The sequence below is a fragment of the Dermacentor variabilis genome, chromosome 6 (assembly GCF_050947875.1).
Source record: "Dermacentor variabilis isolate Ectoservices chromosome 6, ASM5094787v1, whole genome shotgun sequence".
NCBI lineage: Eukaryota > Metazoa > Arthropoda > Arachnida > Ixodida > Ixodidae > Dermacentor > Dermacentor variabilis.
In genome coordinates this window covers 64,279,001-64,293,127 of record NC_134573.1, presented here as the reverse complement: position 1 = coordinate 64,293,127, position 14,127 = coordinate 64,279,001, and the positions used below count along the sequence as shown (strand labels likewise).

General features: G+C 46.4%; 1 protein-coding gene across 1 annotated transcript in view; it reads left to right on the top strand.

Annotated features, from left to right (window-relative positions):
* Positions 1 to 13,474, top strand: part of LOC142586160 (fatty-acid amide hydrolase 2-A-like) — a 102,926-nt gene extending 89,452 nt beyond the window's left edge. The window contains exons 7-8 of the mRNA XM_075697412.1: positions 9,421 to 9,519; positions 12,811 to 13,474. Coding sequence (XP_075553527.1) covers positions 9,421 to 9,519; positions 12,811 to 13,449 — 738 coding nt within the window. The 3' untranslated portion in view covers positions 13,450 to 13,474. The remainder of the gene's footprint in view (positions 1 to 9,420; positions 9,520 to 12,810) is intronic.
* Positions 13,475 to 14,127: the final 653 nt, after the last annotated feature.

Genomic DNA, 14,127 nt, shown 5'->3' with positions numbered 1-14,127 from the left:
TATTGTTGACAGAGTTTCATTCCCACGCCTGTGGTGACGTTGAACTGCTGCACGCGCATGTGCATAGGAGTACGTGTGTTGTGAAAAATGTTTCGTATACTCGGTAGCTAAAACGAACGGTTATTAAAGCTATCTTCCATAAACTTTGGCTAAAACCGCATCCGGTTGTTGTACGTGCTGGCAGAGTATTACACGATCGAACACTCATATATTTATCGAGGAGGCCTGAAATGAGTCCAAACAGGGACCTCTAGAGCATATAGTGCGCTTCATGAGAGGCGAATTGAACTGTCACTTCAAGTGTTAGTGCCTCATAAATTCATTTGTGCGCTTGCAGCGGGAATGCGCGCCACATACCTCAGCTTTCAACTGCATGCTTAGGCAGCGAGTAAATTCAGCTGCTTTGTCGCATATATTAAAAATTTATGTGTACAAGGTTACATGGACACTGACTCTTCTGCATTTGGTGTACGATCACAGGGCCTCACCCAGCAGACGACACGAAACAACAATCACTGTCCTAAACTAGCTTGCAGTTTTATTTGTGAATAAATTGTACGCGCGTTTTACAAACTCATACATATTTCAAACCGAAATAGCTAGCTCTGTCATGAATTACATGCATGCACTAAAAATAAACACTCGCTAGCGCCACTATTGATTTGTTACAGAATCGAGTAGTCGCAACACCTCTGCTGGAGAACTTTCGTTCTTGCGCTGCCTGGAGGAAAGAAAAAACTAGAGTGTAGTAGAATACGGTTGGGTGGGACGAGCGCCTGGGGACGACTTTACAATTGCTAGTAAGGCGAGGCGTGGCACTTGCGGAGGTGCCGGGCGTTTGCGCGCATGCGGGAGTAAGAGCGGGTGTGAGGGAGAAAATGTGGGGGCTTTTGCTCCTTGATTATACGCGCCGTGCACGCCGACGGACGGGCCACTTGTGGCGCCCTAACGCAGAACACGCGGGAGAGGAGCCTGGCGCGCGCCGTAGTTTGTGTCGTTGATCGTGCTTCTCTGTCTTATTCACGTTTTCAGAGCAAGATAGGCAACACCATTCGCACGTGTAGGGTGGCTAAAGCTTCAGGGAATGTCGAAGAAGAATTGTTGCAGGGTGGGGGGCTCAAATTCCGGTGAAAACGTAACGGCGATACGGTTCTAATCATTCCCGGCAAAGCCTCATCAGCGGGAGCAACGGTAGCAAAAATGGATCGTCGCGTCGAAGGGAAATTTCTTGTTCTCTTCCTTTCCTTTCTCTCGTCTGTGGTTTTTTCCACTCGATCATAGTCAGACGGGTGAGCAACGAAGTTCGTCTGCAGTGCAGCATGAGGTTTAAAGGCATTTCGCTAAAGTTCGGAATGGTGTTTGCCGCTTATATTGTTTTCCGCTTCTTTACCGCGTTGCGCTAGCTAGGCAGCACGACTGCACCAGCGCATTGCGTTTGTGTTAAAGCTACTGAAGTTTGCAAGAACTGATATTGTTGGTTTCATGTGGCGCGGTAAATCCTCGCACCAGCTGTCGCGCACTTCATGTTTTTACATCTATTTTATGCGTGGCTTCGCACATGTTTAACTGCTGCTAGTTGCTCCATGCATAACTCTTGTCGATTCTTTTGAGCTGCGAAGTTTTCACCCTGCGTTTTTATAAAGGGTATAAATCACGCTGTGTCTTATCGGAATGATACCAAGGAAGTGCTTCTTTAACAGCTGTATCCTTTTTGCCCGAGGGCATCTTAGATATTATTTGCGTTTTTGGAAATGTGTTTAGAAAATAGGTAGTTCTGGGCAAGAATTGCTAATAGCTGCTGCATATGGTATTTTTGTTCCATTTCTCACTGAAAAGTTCGCGTCCCGTTTGGGAAGTCATCACACCTCGATGGTGCCTGAGCAAACTTAACACGCCGAGTGATTTGTTTGTTTCACAATGTAGTCCCTTCTTGCATGTGAGTTTTGTGCTCAACTGAATTCTTTCTTATACTTACGCTGCAGACGACTAAACCGTGCCTTCCCGCCAGCGCTCATCTACTTTGACTGGCGCTGCTCTGCCTTTAAATATATCATGTGGCACCTCTCGCTAGTAATATAAAAAAGTACTGAAAAGTTAGTCAGTCTTTAGCTTTGTACGTTTCCAAGCAACTCCCACGGGGAAATCAAAATTGCACAAACTGCAGCGGGAACGGTAGTTCATCGGCTTATGCAGCAGAATTGCTTCGGCGGTACAGCACTAACACGCGCTTTTATTAACCCGTCTGTTTGGTGACTTCCTTGGCTAATGTACGCGTTTCCATCAATAAATTGGCAATTACTCTTCTTGAGGTGAGTTCGACTGCAGTTATTCGGCGATGTCACATGTATTCATCGGCAGAAAAATTACAACGGCATATGCAGAGATTGTACCGTGCGGATTTGTTTGAGATAAGTCTGCACTAACGACGGGTGCTTATTATTCAGGTACAGAAGTAGCATTGTGGCAAGGGTAGAATAAAAAAAACCATCGAGAGACAGCATCACTCAACAAAATTTATCGGCTAGTCAACATGAGCTCCACGTCATGTAAATGGGGTTCATGGCGTTTGTCTGCGGGACACACCGTGCACGTATGCGGACCATGTTGTCCCAAACGCCGATAACATCGTGTTCATACCCGCTCGCACAGAAGTCAGCATCTTCCCTACAGCTGTCACCGCAGAAGAAGCAGCCTGGCACCCCAACAAAGGAGAAATGGCAGCCGCGATCTTCAGCCATCCTTGCTGCAAAGGCTTGTCGTCTGCTACTGCTCCCGCGTGTATTGTTGGAAGCGTCCGCTAGGTGGCTTTCAGTGGCGCCTCTATAGGCGGTGCACGAGGCGTATATGACTCTACCTAGGCATTGCGGCGTAGTTTCTTAGCGCGTGTTCTATGTGTTTGTCCCTAGGCATGCCGGCATTACGGAGTGGAGTCGAGTTCGCTTACTCTCCGACGCCGGGTCCCGGCGAGCAAGTTTGCATGTCAACCACATGGGGCCAGACATGGCCGCGCAGAAGCACATACAAGGTACAGGGGCGTAGCCAGGGGGGGAAGGATTATGACCCCCCCCCCCGAATTTCTTTCGTGCTGTCCATGCACCGCCGACCAAAGCAACCCCCGGCGCCGGAAATCATTCTGGATTTTGTCCAGAATAGAGAGTTTTAGAATAGCGGCCTCAAATAATTTGTGGCCCCAAGAAATAGCGTCGAAGCCACTGCGCGTGCGCGAGATACAAACTGAGCTTGGGTTTTGCGTTGGGAACGCTATTTCACCGATTTAACGGGAGCCCAAATAGCGGCCCCAAAAGCTTTGCGTTAGCAAACATGGCGGCACCCATCGAAGCGACGGCTCCAACCTAGCATCAAAGAGCGTTCGATTCGTGATAACGCGTTAAGTTTGCAAGCTAGGTGAAGTGGCTGTGGTTATAGCTTTTTCTCAACTAGCGTGTGTTATGAAGATTGATTCATTAGACGCTGCCGATTCCGAATTTGATTGTGGATTTGATGGCTCGTAGGCCTAACACGGCTAAGCTTGGCTGATGAAGGAAGCACGTAAAGTTGGTTCGCTCAAAACTAAGCGCAACTAATTGTTTGCTGCTTACAGAATAAGCTCTAAATTGTAATTAAACGCGAATACATGCAAGCCAAAATTAATATTTCTATCATAAAATGGTATATTTTATTTAATTATTTCTGATAGCTTTTCTTTGACGCCGTAGTGGCGCTGTCAGCGCAAGACGCTATCCGCAAACGCAAAGCCCTATTCTAAGACTCTTCACTCGTGCGTGCCCCAACGCAAACATCCGCAATTAAAGCTCTTTGGGGCCCCAAACTATTGGGGCCCCTATTCTAAAACTCTATAATGTATTTTTCACGCTCGAAAAGACATTTCAGCGCGAACATTGCGAACTAGGGCTGGATTTCGCGGCGACACCCATGCACCGGGAGTCACGTAACGCAAGCAGCCCCATCCGAGCACAAAGTTTCAAGGGCGTTTTGATGGCGAACAGGTTTACCGCGGCATCTCGCGGAGGCCACGGAATCTACGGAGCTCTTGGATGTCATTTCCGAAACTTTATGGGTATAATGTTCTTATAAACTTTTGATGTGAAAGATGCATTGACATTTCCGAAGTTGGGCTTTAGAATTTCAGTTGCGGAACTTTGTGGGTTTAATGTTGTTTTAAACATTCAGCGCCAAAGGTGCGTTGTCTTTTCTCAAATTTTGCATCGGAACATACGACACAAGCGAAATCAACACACTGTCAGACAAGTTGACAAAGCACGCAGCGAGGCCTGATCAGACGAAACGTTGTGGCCGTTCATTTGTGCCGGCATCTCACATAAAAGAAAAAACAACACTTTTTTCCACCTACGCCAGAGCATCCATGTCAAGACACTAAAGGCAGGCAAGCTAACTACGTTCTGAGTTATTTTTTCTACTTTTACTTTTATTTGCCAGGACACATTGAGCCTCTTCATTTTCTTTTTTTTTTTTTTGTTCTCGCGACCCTACCCACGGGCTGCCAGAGCAAGCCAGAGTGCGTGCGTTTTTCTGGTCTTTCTTCGACCACGGCGCGGCGCACTTCGGTGCGCGTTCGGTTTTCTCTGGCCGAGTGGATTTTCGCCTTGCAGAGTTTTGGACGCTTTATGACTAACAGACTAGAAAAAGAAACAGCGGTCCATCGCCGCCACCACTGTGGGGACTCGACGGATTGCACCGCGTTCGCTTGAACGCAACCTCTCCGGAAATTGTCTCGGCGGTGTAGGATACCGAGAATTATGCGTATGGCTCTCGATGGACCAAGCGTCTTACGTTTTCTTCGATTTTTTAAGGTAGCCACATTAGGTGCACTAAGTAGGCATTCGATTGTGGACAACACACTTTCCTTTGCGCTTTTTATTTCCGTGCCCCCGCCCGCCCCTCAGAAGGAAAAAAATGGCTGTGGCTTAGCTAAGGTTAAGCCCAGGATGCGAAGCATACTAGCCTTTATTTTAGTTGTTGAACCACTGTTTAGCCTGGTGAACTGCTGTTGCTTGGCTATATTTGGTTCGGCTAGACGAAGAAACAACTCATGCGTTACTCTGCTTCGCCTTCAAGAGTGGAACGTGACAGCGTTCCCGTCGACCCGCCAAGGCGTGTAAGACAATGGGCTACGGCGCAGCGACTACGCGCCCCGCATTGGACGCGGTGAGCGTCGAGCAACGCAGCGTTCGGCGCGGCAACGATATGTGCGCCTGAGCAAGCGACGCACGCCTGAGCCTTAGAAACAGCTCGTTTCTAAGGCAACATCGCATTTACTAGAGGCGCTTTTGTACCGCTTTGAAGCATCGTACTCGTGGCTCAGTGGTAGCGTCTCCGTCTCACACCCCGGAGACCCTGGTTCGATTCCCACCCAGCCCATCTTGCAAGAGTTGAGCCAAAGCCACCTAGAAACAAGCGCAGCTGCTTATATACCGCCGCGAGCGGCGGCGCGAGTTGGAGCCCCGTTTCTCCTCTGTCGTGACGTCACGGTGTCACGTGGTCAGCCTTGAAGGCGACACCGCCGCGCCTGAGGAGCTGGGTTGAGCTCTAGTAATATGCTTCGCATAAAAAAAATATATTGTTGCGGCGCAGCGAATCGTCACATGGTGAAAGTTCGATTTTGTTACTTCTTCTTTTGCAGAAAGTAATGGGCCACGGAACGCTTAAGTTGCCGGATACTCTTATCATAGTATTGCGATAGCAATTATATGGATACTCGAGGCGCATTCCTGCCGTCGCCCTCATGTTTCGTATAAAGTCCAAGGGCGATAACATCGTGACCGCGCGCCGCATGCAGCGTGTGCGAGTAAAACCGTAGGAGCAGGGGGGGGGGGGGGTTGGAATGTGTGAGCCGGCGATGGAGTGTGCAAGGGAGAAATGCGAGGAGAACGCGCGCGGCCGCCTGTCGCGCGCGATACATCAGCTGGAGTAGAGAGAGAGGGGGCTGCATCTAGGATTCTGTGAATCTGTGAGTGCGTAACATGTTTATTTGTCTTGTTTGATGCATTATATATAGTGAGTTTTTCTTAGATATGTAGATTTATTGAAGACATATGCGTATATTTAAATATCTTGTTTCAAGGTTTTGTGCATATATACGTGCAGGGAGCTTTGTTTCCAGTGGCACTTTTTTACCTTTATCAAGCTTTATCTTCGCATTCGTATATTCCATTGTATCTTCGCGTTTATAATGTACGAGAGCGAGTCGAATGAAAGTGAACCTACTTACCCCGCTCAATTATGGTTCCGTTCATTATCTGAGAGGCATGCGCGTAGCACACAGGCATCTCTCATTTACAAAAGTGACACGCAGGTATGAGGATAAATGTTCTTTAATGCTCTCATACATTGAGTCGAACATGATTGCGTGACGTAATGAACGCTCCAGAAGTTGAGCAGCGTGGTGTTGTGAGGTTTTTGAGAGCTGAAGGTATTTCCTTAAAAGAAATTAATCGCCATATAGCCGCCGTGTACGTTGAACATTGTGTTTCATTGGCCGCTGTGAAGCGCTGGAGCAAATGGTTCAAAGAAGGACGTGAAAGTTGCAAAGACGATCCAAGAACGGGCCATAGTCACCGTGCAATCATCCCCAACACAATTGCAAAAGTTGATGAGCTGATTAGATAAGAACGGAGCATAAGCATCGATGAACTGACAGAGCGTGAGAACATCACCCACGCTTCTGTTCACACCATAATTCATGAACATCTCCTTATCGGCTCTTGTGTGCGGAATGGATGCCCAAGATTTTAAACCACCGCCAAAAGACGGAGAATTCGGCGCTGCTTTGACTCATCTAATCTGGTATGACAATGGGGGTGACGACGTCTTGTCTGCAATTGTGATCGGGGACGAACCTTGGTGCCACTACCACGAGCCTGAAACACGACAGCAAAGCTTACAGTGGAAACGTTCCAATTCACCGCCCCCAAAGAAAGCAAAGGCCGTCATTTCTGCCGGAAAGGTGTTAACTTTTTTTTCGATCGTCAGGGGCCATTACTGGTTGAATCTGCTAAATCTGGAGAGACTATCAATCGTTTCCGATATTTTGAAACGCCGGATCGGCTGCGTGCCGCAATCGAGGGAAAACGACGTGGAAAATTGACGAATGGGACAATAACGTCGTTATCGTTATCGGTCGTTATCAATAACTTCTTGATAACGACCATCTTGCTCCATGTTTCATGACAACGTCGACTACTGACTCTACGTACCTGCAGCACGCGTCCATGTTGACGAAAAGTACTCTATATGAGGTATTCCTTGCAGCGTCGTCGATAAAGCACACTTGTGCGCCGAGTTCCTTATCAGCTACCAGCAAGAAACGTTGCTTGGCCGCAGCAGGTCGCTACTCACGTGGTTTCTTTTCAGTAACTTAAAAGCTCTAGTACAGAGCAATAAACAGAACAGTATTCTGCAGCTGCTGTGTTGCGTCACGCCTAATGGGATTGAGGTGAGAAACGGCTTTTTGATTACAATAAACAACTGAACCACCATTAAAAACGAAGACGGTAGAATTGCTTACATTAAAAGAGAGAATAAGGCCTTCAAGAGCACGAAGGTAATCCAGCAAACCTTCATACTGACTGTCACTCACATACGATAAGAAATTTGTGATCTACATGTACATATACAGATGCAGGTCCAGCCGCAAAGAAGCATAAGTGGTTAAATATTTAACAGGACAAGACTCCCACGCTGAAGTATTCTGTTTGCATTAGGACTATTGAAAAGTCACTTCGAACTACTCTGGCACTTAGAATCTGAAATAGCCACGTAATAATGCTGCTATAGGCAAGCTGTCAGACAAGTGTAATATTTCATCGATCAAGATCTAATAATCTACGCAGGCGTACGCTATCCATTTGTCAAGAGTTATAGAGCACCGAACTGCCGTCTGCGCTGTGCAATGTGGACGCGATTTTCCAAGTGGACACGGGCGTACGAAATGAACTCAGATTCGAAGCTGATTCGGCTAGGTCACTCTCCACTGTACGTATGCTTCACAACCAGACCACAGTTATTTCGACCAATTCCACGAAATACAACTAAGCGCATTCGCGCTGGCTCTGGGCGCTCCATGGTTTCTTTTTTTTTGGCGCAGCATCTACATGGTGTTACGGGAATTATGTACAATTTTATCGTTTCTCGATTGAGCCATATATCTGCGCTACAAAAAGAGCTTTTTGAACAACCCATTCTTGCTGTGCCGGTTAAAGCCGATCGCACTCATCACATCGGAAGTGATAAGACATTCATTCCCTCCGTAGTGGCAGGCATCGACGAGGGCTTGATATTCGCAATGGAGACGTTACGGCGAAGTGTTAAAAAAGGGAGCCAAACTTGAAGGTGTCGAATACGTCAGCATTGCGGACGTTTGGACTGATCCCGTTGATCGTAACAACATGCGTGGGACGCAGGCGTGGGGCCAAGTTACACTGACAACTACCAAAAACGGCGCTTACTGAATTTCACCATCATCGCCAGTCTTCTATTAAATGTGTGTAGCGTACGGCTATGCCTTGCTTTTATTTGACAATGGTTTATGATTCCGATGAACTGCCGGCAGCGTGTACCACGCTTAATTTAACACGACAGGAAAGACAAACGCTAGAGTGAAGATTTGTTGCACCTTAAGCGTCAACAGGTTGCGGCAATGTGATTTTCGTTCCTTTTTAGTGATTGAAACCTGGAGCATCTAAAGCACTAGGGCCATGCAAATATAATCTTGGTATTATGACATTGTTTGCCATCCAAGCACCAACGCAGACAGTATAAAAACATTACGCAAAAAATATACGTGCATTGAGTCTTCTAAATGAAACAGTTATTGAAGCACATTATAAGGTCCAATAACTTTAATGTCATTGTTTGATACTTAGATGATACGTCGACCTAAGGTACCATATGACACTATACCTAGGTCGGATCAAGACTGATTCACGGGAAGATAGAGGTTTGAAGTGGTGAATAGGGGTCGAACAAGAGTTGTTGCTGGCACCAACATATTGGCAAAGTGTCTTGTGTTAAGCAGTTGCTGCCCTGGCTTAGACAATTCTCCCTTTGTCAAAAATGTTGACTCTAGTGACACCTCTTGTTCGACCACTGTTGATTCCTCCATCAGAGAACGACCACCACGACTTGCATTTTTGCGTTCTCCGCAAGCTGCTGGCTGTATTATGCTACCCTGTGTATGTAAATTTTCGGCAGTTCTTTTTTTTTTGAAATCTTAAATTCTTGGTCTATGCAACTGTTCACTTTGTTTTTTTTCGTTTCTCAGTATGACGCACACGATGTTTAGTTTAGCGTTAAAAAGCAGACCTTTGTTCGAAGTGCTGCGACATTGAAATGCAGTCCTTAAGTGCACCGCTGACCTGTACCGTTCTTCCGGCCGTGCAGGTCAACATCCGCACTATTCGCGTGCACTACCTGACAGAAATCGATAGGTGCTTCACGTTGTCTGCTGTCCACCCAGACGTAAAGGCAGCAGTGACAGACGTGAGTATTTCACTGTTTCTACGTGTGCATGCCATAAGGTATAAGAGCGAGAAAATACGATCCCATTTGAATTAAATTCAGTTCGCTTTCGGACGTAAGTATTTAACCATAACTGAGGTTTTTTAGCGCACGAGAAGGGACGAAAGACAGTGACGAGACGAGGACACAGCGCTAACTTCCAACAATGGTTTTATTCCGCAAAGCGGTACACACATATATATAGGTAACACACACAACCGTACGCATGCGCATATGTACTGATTTCTAGTCAAATGAGACTGCAACGAGACATGTGTTATGGAAAGTTAAGATCTTATCAAAGATGAAAGAACGACCATGCATAGCCAAAAAATTTTTTGTAATTGCAAGATTAAAATGTAATCTCCATCAGGCCACCCTCTGTGTCACGTTTAAAAAAGCGAATTCTTTACTTGAAAGATCTATTACTTGAAAGATCTATTGCTCTATAACACAAGCGCTCCCTAAACTGCTAGTTTAGGGAGTGCTTGTGTTAGCGCGCCTTCAATAGATCTTTCAAGTAAAGAATTCGCTTTTTTAAACGTGACACAGAGGGTGGCCTGATGGAGATTACATTTTAATCTTGCAATTACAAAAATTTTTTTGGCTATGCATGGTCGTTCTTTCATCTTTGATAAGATCTTAACTTTCCATAACGCATGTCTCGTTGCAGTCTCATTTGACTAGAAATCAGTACATATGCGCATGCGTACGGTTGTGTGTGTTACCTATATATATGTGTGTACCGCTTTGTGGAATAAAACCATTGTTGGAAGTTAGCGCTGTGTCCTCGTCTCGTCACTGTCTTTCGTCCCTTCTCGTGCGCTAAAAAACCTCAGTTATGGAATACCAACACGCCCTAACCTACGCTCTTTCAAGTTATATTTAACCATGTCTACATGTGCATGCCATAAGGTATAAGAGCAAGAAAATACCATCCGATCGGAATTCAATTCAAGTAGTTTTATTCACCAGAAAGTGAGGAGAAAAAACAAAAGAGAAAAAGCTTTTTGGTGAGGTTAGCCGGCCAAAAGCTGCCGTCAGCAGCTTGACAAGGCCGGAAAACCCTTACAAGGCAGGTGGCAAGAACGACCGACAGTATTGTACACAAACTCAAAAACAGAAACAACAAATACATCAACGAGTACGTACATTGATCCGCGTTGGGTTTACACATTAGAAAAACCACTTCTATACGTACACGAAATTTTCAGTTTTCAGTTAGTATACAAATGAATTAACAAAAGAATATTAAGCGAGAACCTGGCCTAAAGAACTTGTTAGAATATGAACATATCAATACTAATACCCTATGTTTGCGATGAAAATGTGTAGTACTTGCAATGAGAAATTTATGGCGTGCTTGTACTGGTTAAGTATTCTTGGAAATCTGTAGTGCAGTGTTTGGTGTTTACAATTATTTCGAAACTTTGGAATACACCAGATATCACTGTTTCTAGTACACATGCGATAGAAACCCTAGGCGTTAATCATGCAGTATTTGTTAAAAAACGGCTTTAAAGACATCACAAGCGAAATAAAATGAACGCAAAATTCGAAATGCATACATGAATTTAGCAAAGGAAATACCGTACTTATTTATCGCTGGTTTTGTTTAGGACATATAATCAAGGTTAGCTATATGGCGATTCATCGTGTTTTGTAAAACCTGAAGGTTTACAAAGTTCGCTTTAGTCGTAGTCGCCCACACCATATTGCAATAATTTAGTTTTGGTGGCAAAAGGGCGGGATACACGTGTGTCTTACTTGCGTCGGGAGGAGACGTCGACAGCCAGCAAGTACGCCAGCTACAGAAAGATCTTTTTTACACACACTGGTGACATGCTCATCCCAACTCAGGCGAGCAAAAAGTTGACACCAAGAATTTTATGTTCACTGACATATGTTTCTTGACCAGCGTACGCAAGCGGCTGTTTAAGAAGAATTTGTTTTATTTACTGCTCGAAAAATCATAGCTTTGGATATTGTGGTGTTAATAGTTATACAGTTTTCATTTGACCAAATAAATAATTGATGTAGGAACTTATTCCATCTCATTATTATTTCATCTGCATCTGGGATAGATAGAAACGTGCTGGTGTCGTCCGCGTATGCCACAAATTTTATGATATTATCTGAAATAATAATGTCGTTAATGCAGCTGGTAAACAATAATGGGCCTAAACGCTCCCTTGTGTGACGCCACTTAAAATAGGGACAACATACAACTTGTAATTACCTAAATTAACGTGTTGTAATCGCTTGCATAAATAAGATATCACCAAGGTTAGTGGAGTACCACGAAGACCGTGTATGCACAGTTTGTGCAATAACATTTCACGAGTTAAGGAGTCGTGCACATGCCACGAATTATGACATCGCACATGCCTTCGAGATGTGCAGCGGTGCAATCTCGGTGATCCAAGGCTCTCGCTATCGAGGAACGAAGGCACATTTCAAATATTTGGAGTGGTAACTGTGAGTCAAAAATTCTAGCACAGAAAAGCATCTGGGGCCCAATTCGCAAAGTGTTTCGATCGTAGGTGCTCTTTGGCTGCCCTCCTTTCCTAGTAATATGTCACCAGCTTCAAGATTTGATAACATTTTACCTTGCGAACAATTATTGCGTAAGATGTTTTTGCGAACACGCGTACTCTCAAGTTTAGTTCCGAAGCCTAACAGTGGGCTCATAAGTTTATTTGCTGACCATTGGTGAAGTACATTTCTCTGAACGTGGAACGGAAGACATTCCCCCTTTTTTTTACAGCGTGGTGCTATATGCCTTCCTTAGATCATCAGCCACCTTTAACAAGATCTTAGGCAGATCGTATTAGGGCCAAGAAGGACATCCACTGGACTTGTCACCTGCTGCTCGTGATATTGCACGAGTACGAGCACATCACGCCTGGTCAATAACGAAGTGCGTGACGCATATGTAGCGCAGGTTTCTACAAATGTCACTGTGCGATGAATACGCGAAAGGAAATGTAGCACTGTGTAATGATTGTATTCCAATTCATTTTCGTCTCGTGCTGCGTGGGTGCCAGCTAAGGTGCTCCTACTGCGTTTTCACTATGATCTGTCCGTTCAACGATACAAAGTAGAGTGAAGCGAGAGGTATCGATGTGATACACTGACCAAATGTTAGAACATCAAGTACAGTGCCCTGAAAAAAGGGAGCTACTCTAAAGAAGGTCTGACAGATCTCCGGCACTCAAAGCGTCCTTGTCGCACCAGCACCGAGCACAGTTCCCCTTTCTCGCGCGATCGTAGGTGGCGGCTCACCTGCGGGACAACGCGGGCCTCCGGGTGTCTCCCGTGCGGCTTCCCTCTCTGCGGCTCGCGTTCGAGATGTGGGCCGCCATGATGGCTTCGGGCGACGGGCCCGCCTTTCGGCAGGTGCTGCGCGAGAGTGGCAGCCCCATGTCTCCGGGCCTGGAGTTACTGCGCTGGATGGTCGGCCAGTCGGAGCACACCATCAACGCCATCACGCTCGCGCTCGCCGAAGGCATCGGTCCGGGCGCCAAGAAAGAATCGGCCACGTCGCGCTCACTCTGCGCTCGGGTTCAGCAACTGCGACTCGACCTAGAGTCTCTGCTGGGCAGCGACGGCGTCCTGCTGCTTCCGACGCACCCAGAACCCGCGCCGTATCACGGCGTGCCCACCTTGAGGCCTTTCAACTTCGCGTACGCGGGTGTGTTTAACGTCTTGGGTCTTCCAGCCACGGCGTGTCCCGTGGGCCTGGGCGCCCGATCCCGTCTGCCCGTCGGCGTGCAGCTGGTGGCGGCCGGTGACAACGACCGGCTGACACTCGAGCTGGCGCTCGAGATCGAGAAGGCGTTCGGAGGTTGGAGGGACCCTGCAGCCGCCGCGACCGGAGCCGCAACGAACGGTCACGTTCGTCACGTGTGAATAAAAGAATAAGAGTTGACAGCCACTTCAGCATACGCTAGAGAGGTTGAAGGCGAAAGCCTTCCCGCTCACGAGACATTCATTACATGACATTTTCATTTTATTGCCTTGTTAATTCCTATTGTTTTGTGCCGACAAACGTCGTGGGTTCGAGTGCCTTACCTAACGCTACCTTAATTAATGGCGCTTAATTAACTTCACCCTAATTAACAGCAAAGGTCGCGGCTGTGACTCCCACCAAAGGTTGCGGGCTCGAGTGCCTTAATGACCTCTATCTTAATTAGGCGTGTCTCAATGAACTTAGCGCCCTAATTAACACCAAAGGTAGCGTTTTCGGCTCTCGACCTTCACAAAGTCAATTGGAATCGAACTTGCAGATATGGCCGGTTCACCCATATCTCCGTGTTGGATCACGTGTTCGAGTGCTATAGTCAGCTTCGTCTTAATTAACACCAAAATTCGAGGGTTCGGCTCACACCGAAGGTCGTGGGTTCGACTCTCGTACTTCAATAGGTGAACTGTAATTCAATTTGGAGATATCGCCAGTTCGCGCATATCTCCAAGTGGTTTCGACTCCCTATGAATTTGGTGCCATAAGCCGGACGGCGCAACGCAGGACAAAGGATTTTTCACCCCATTAGCCGTTTAAGGCTTTCGCCGTAATAGTAAAGTGATAGA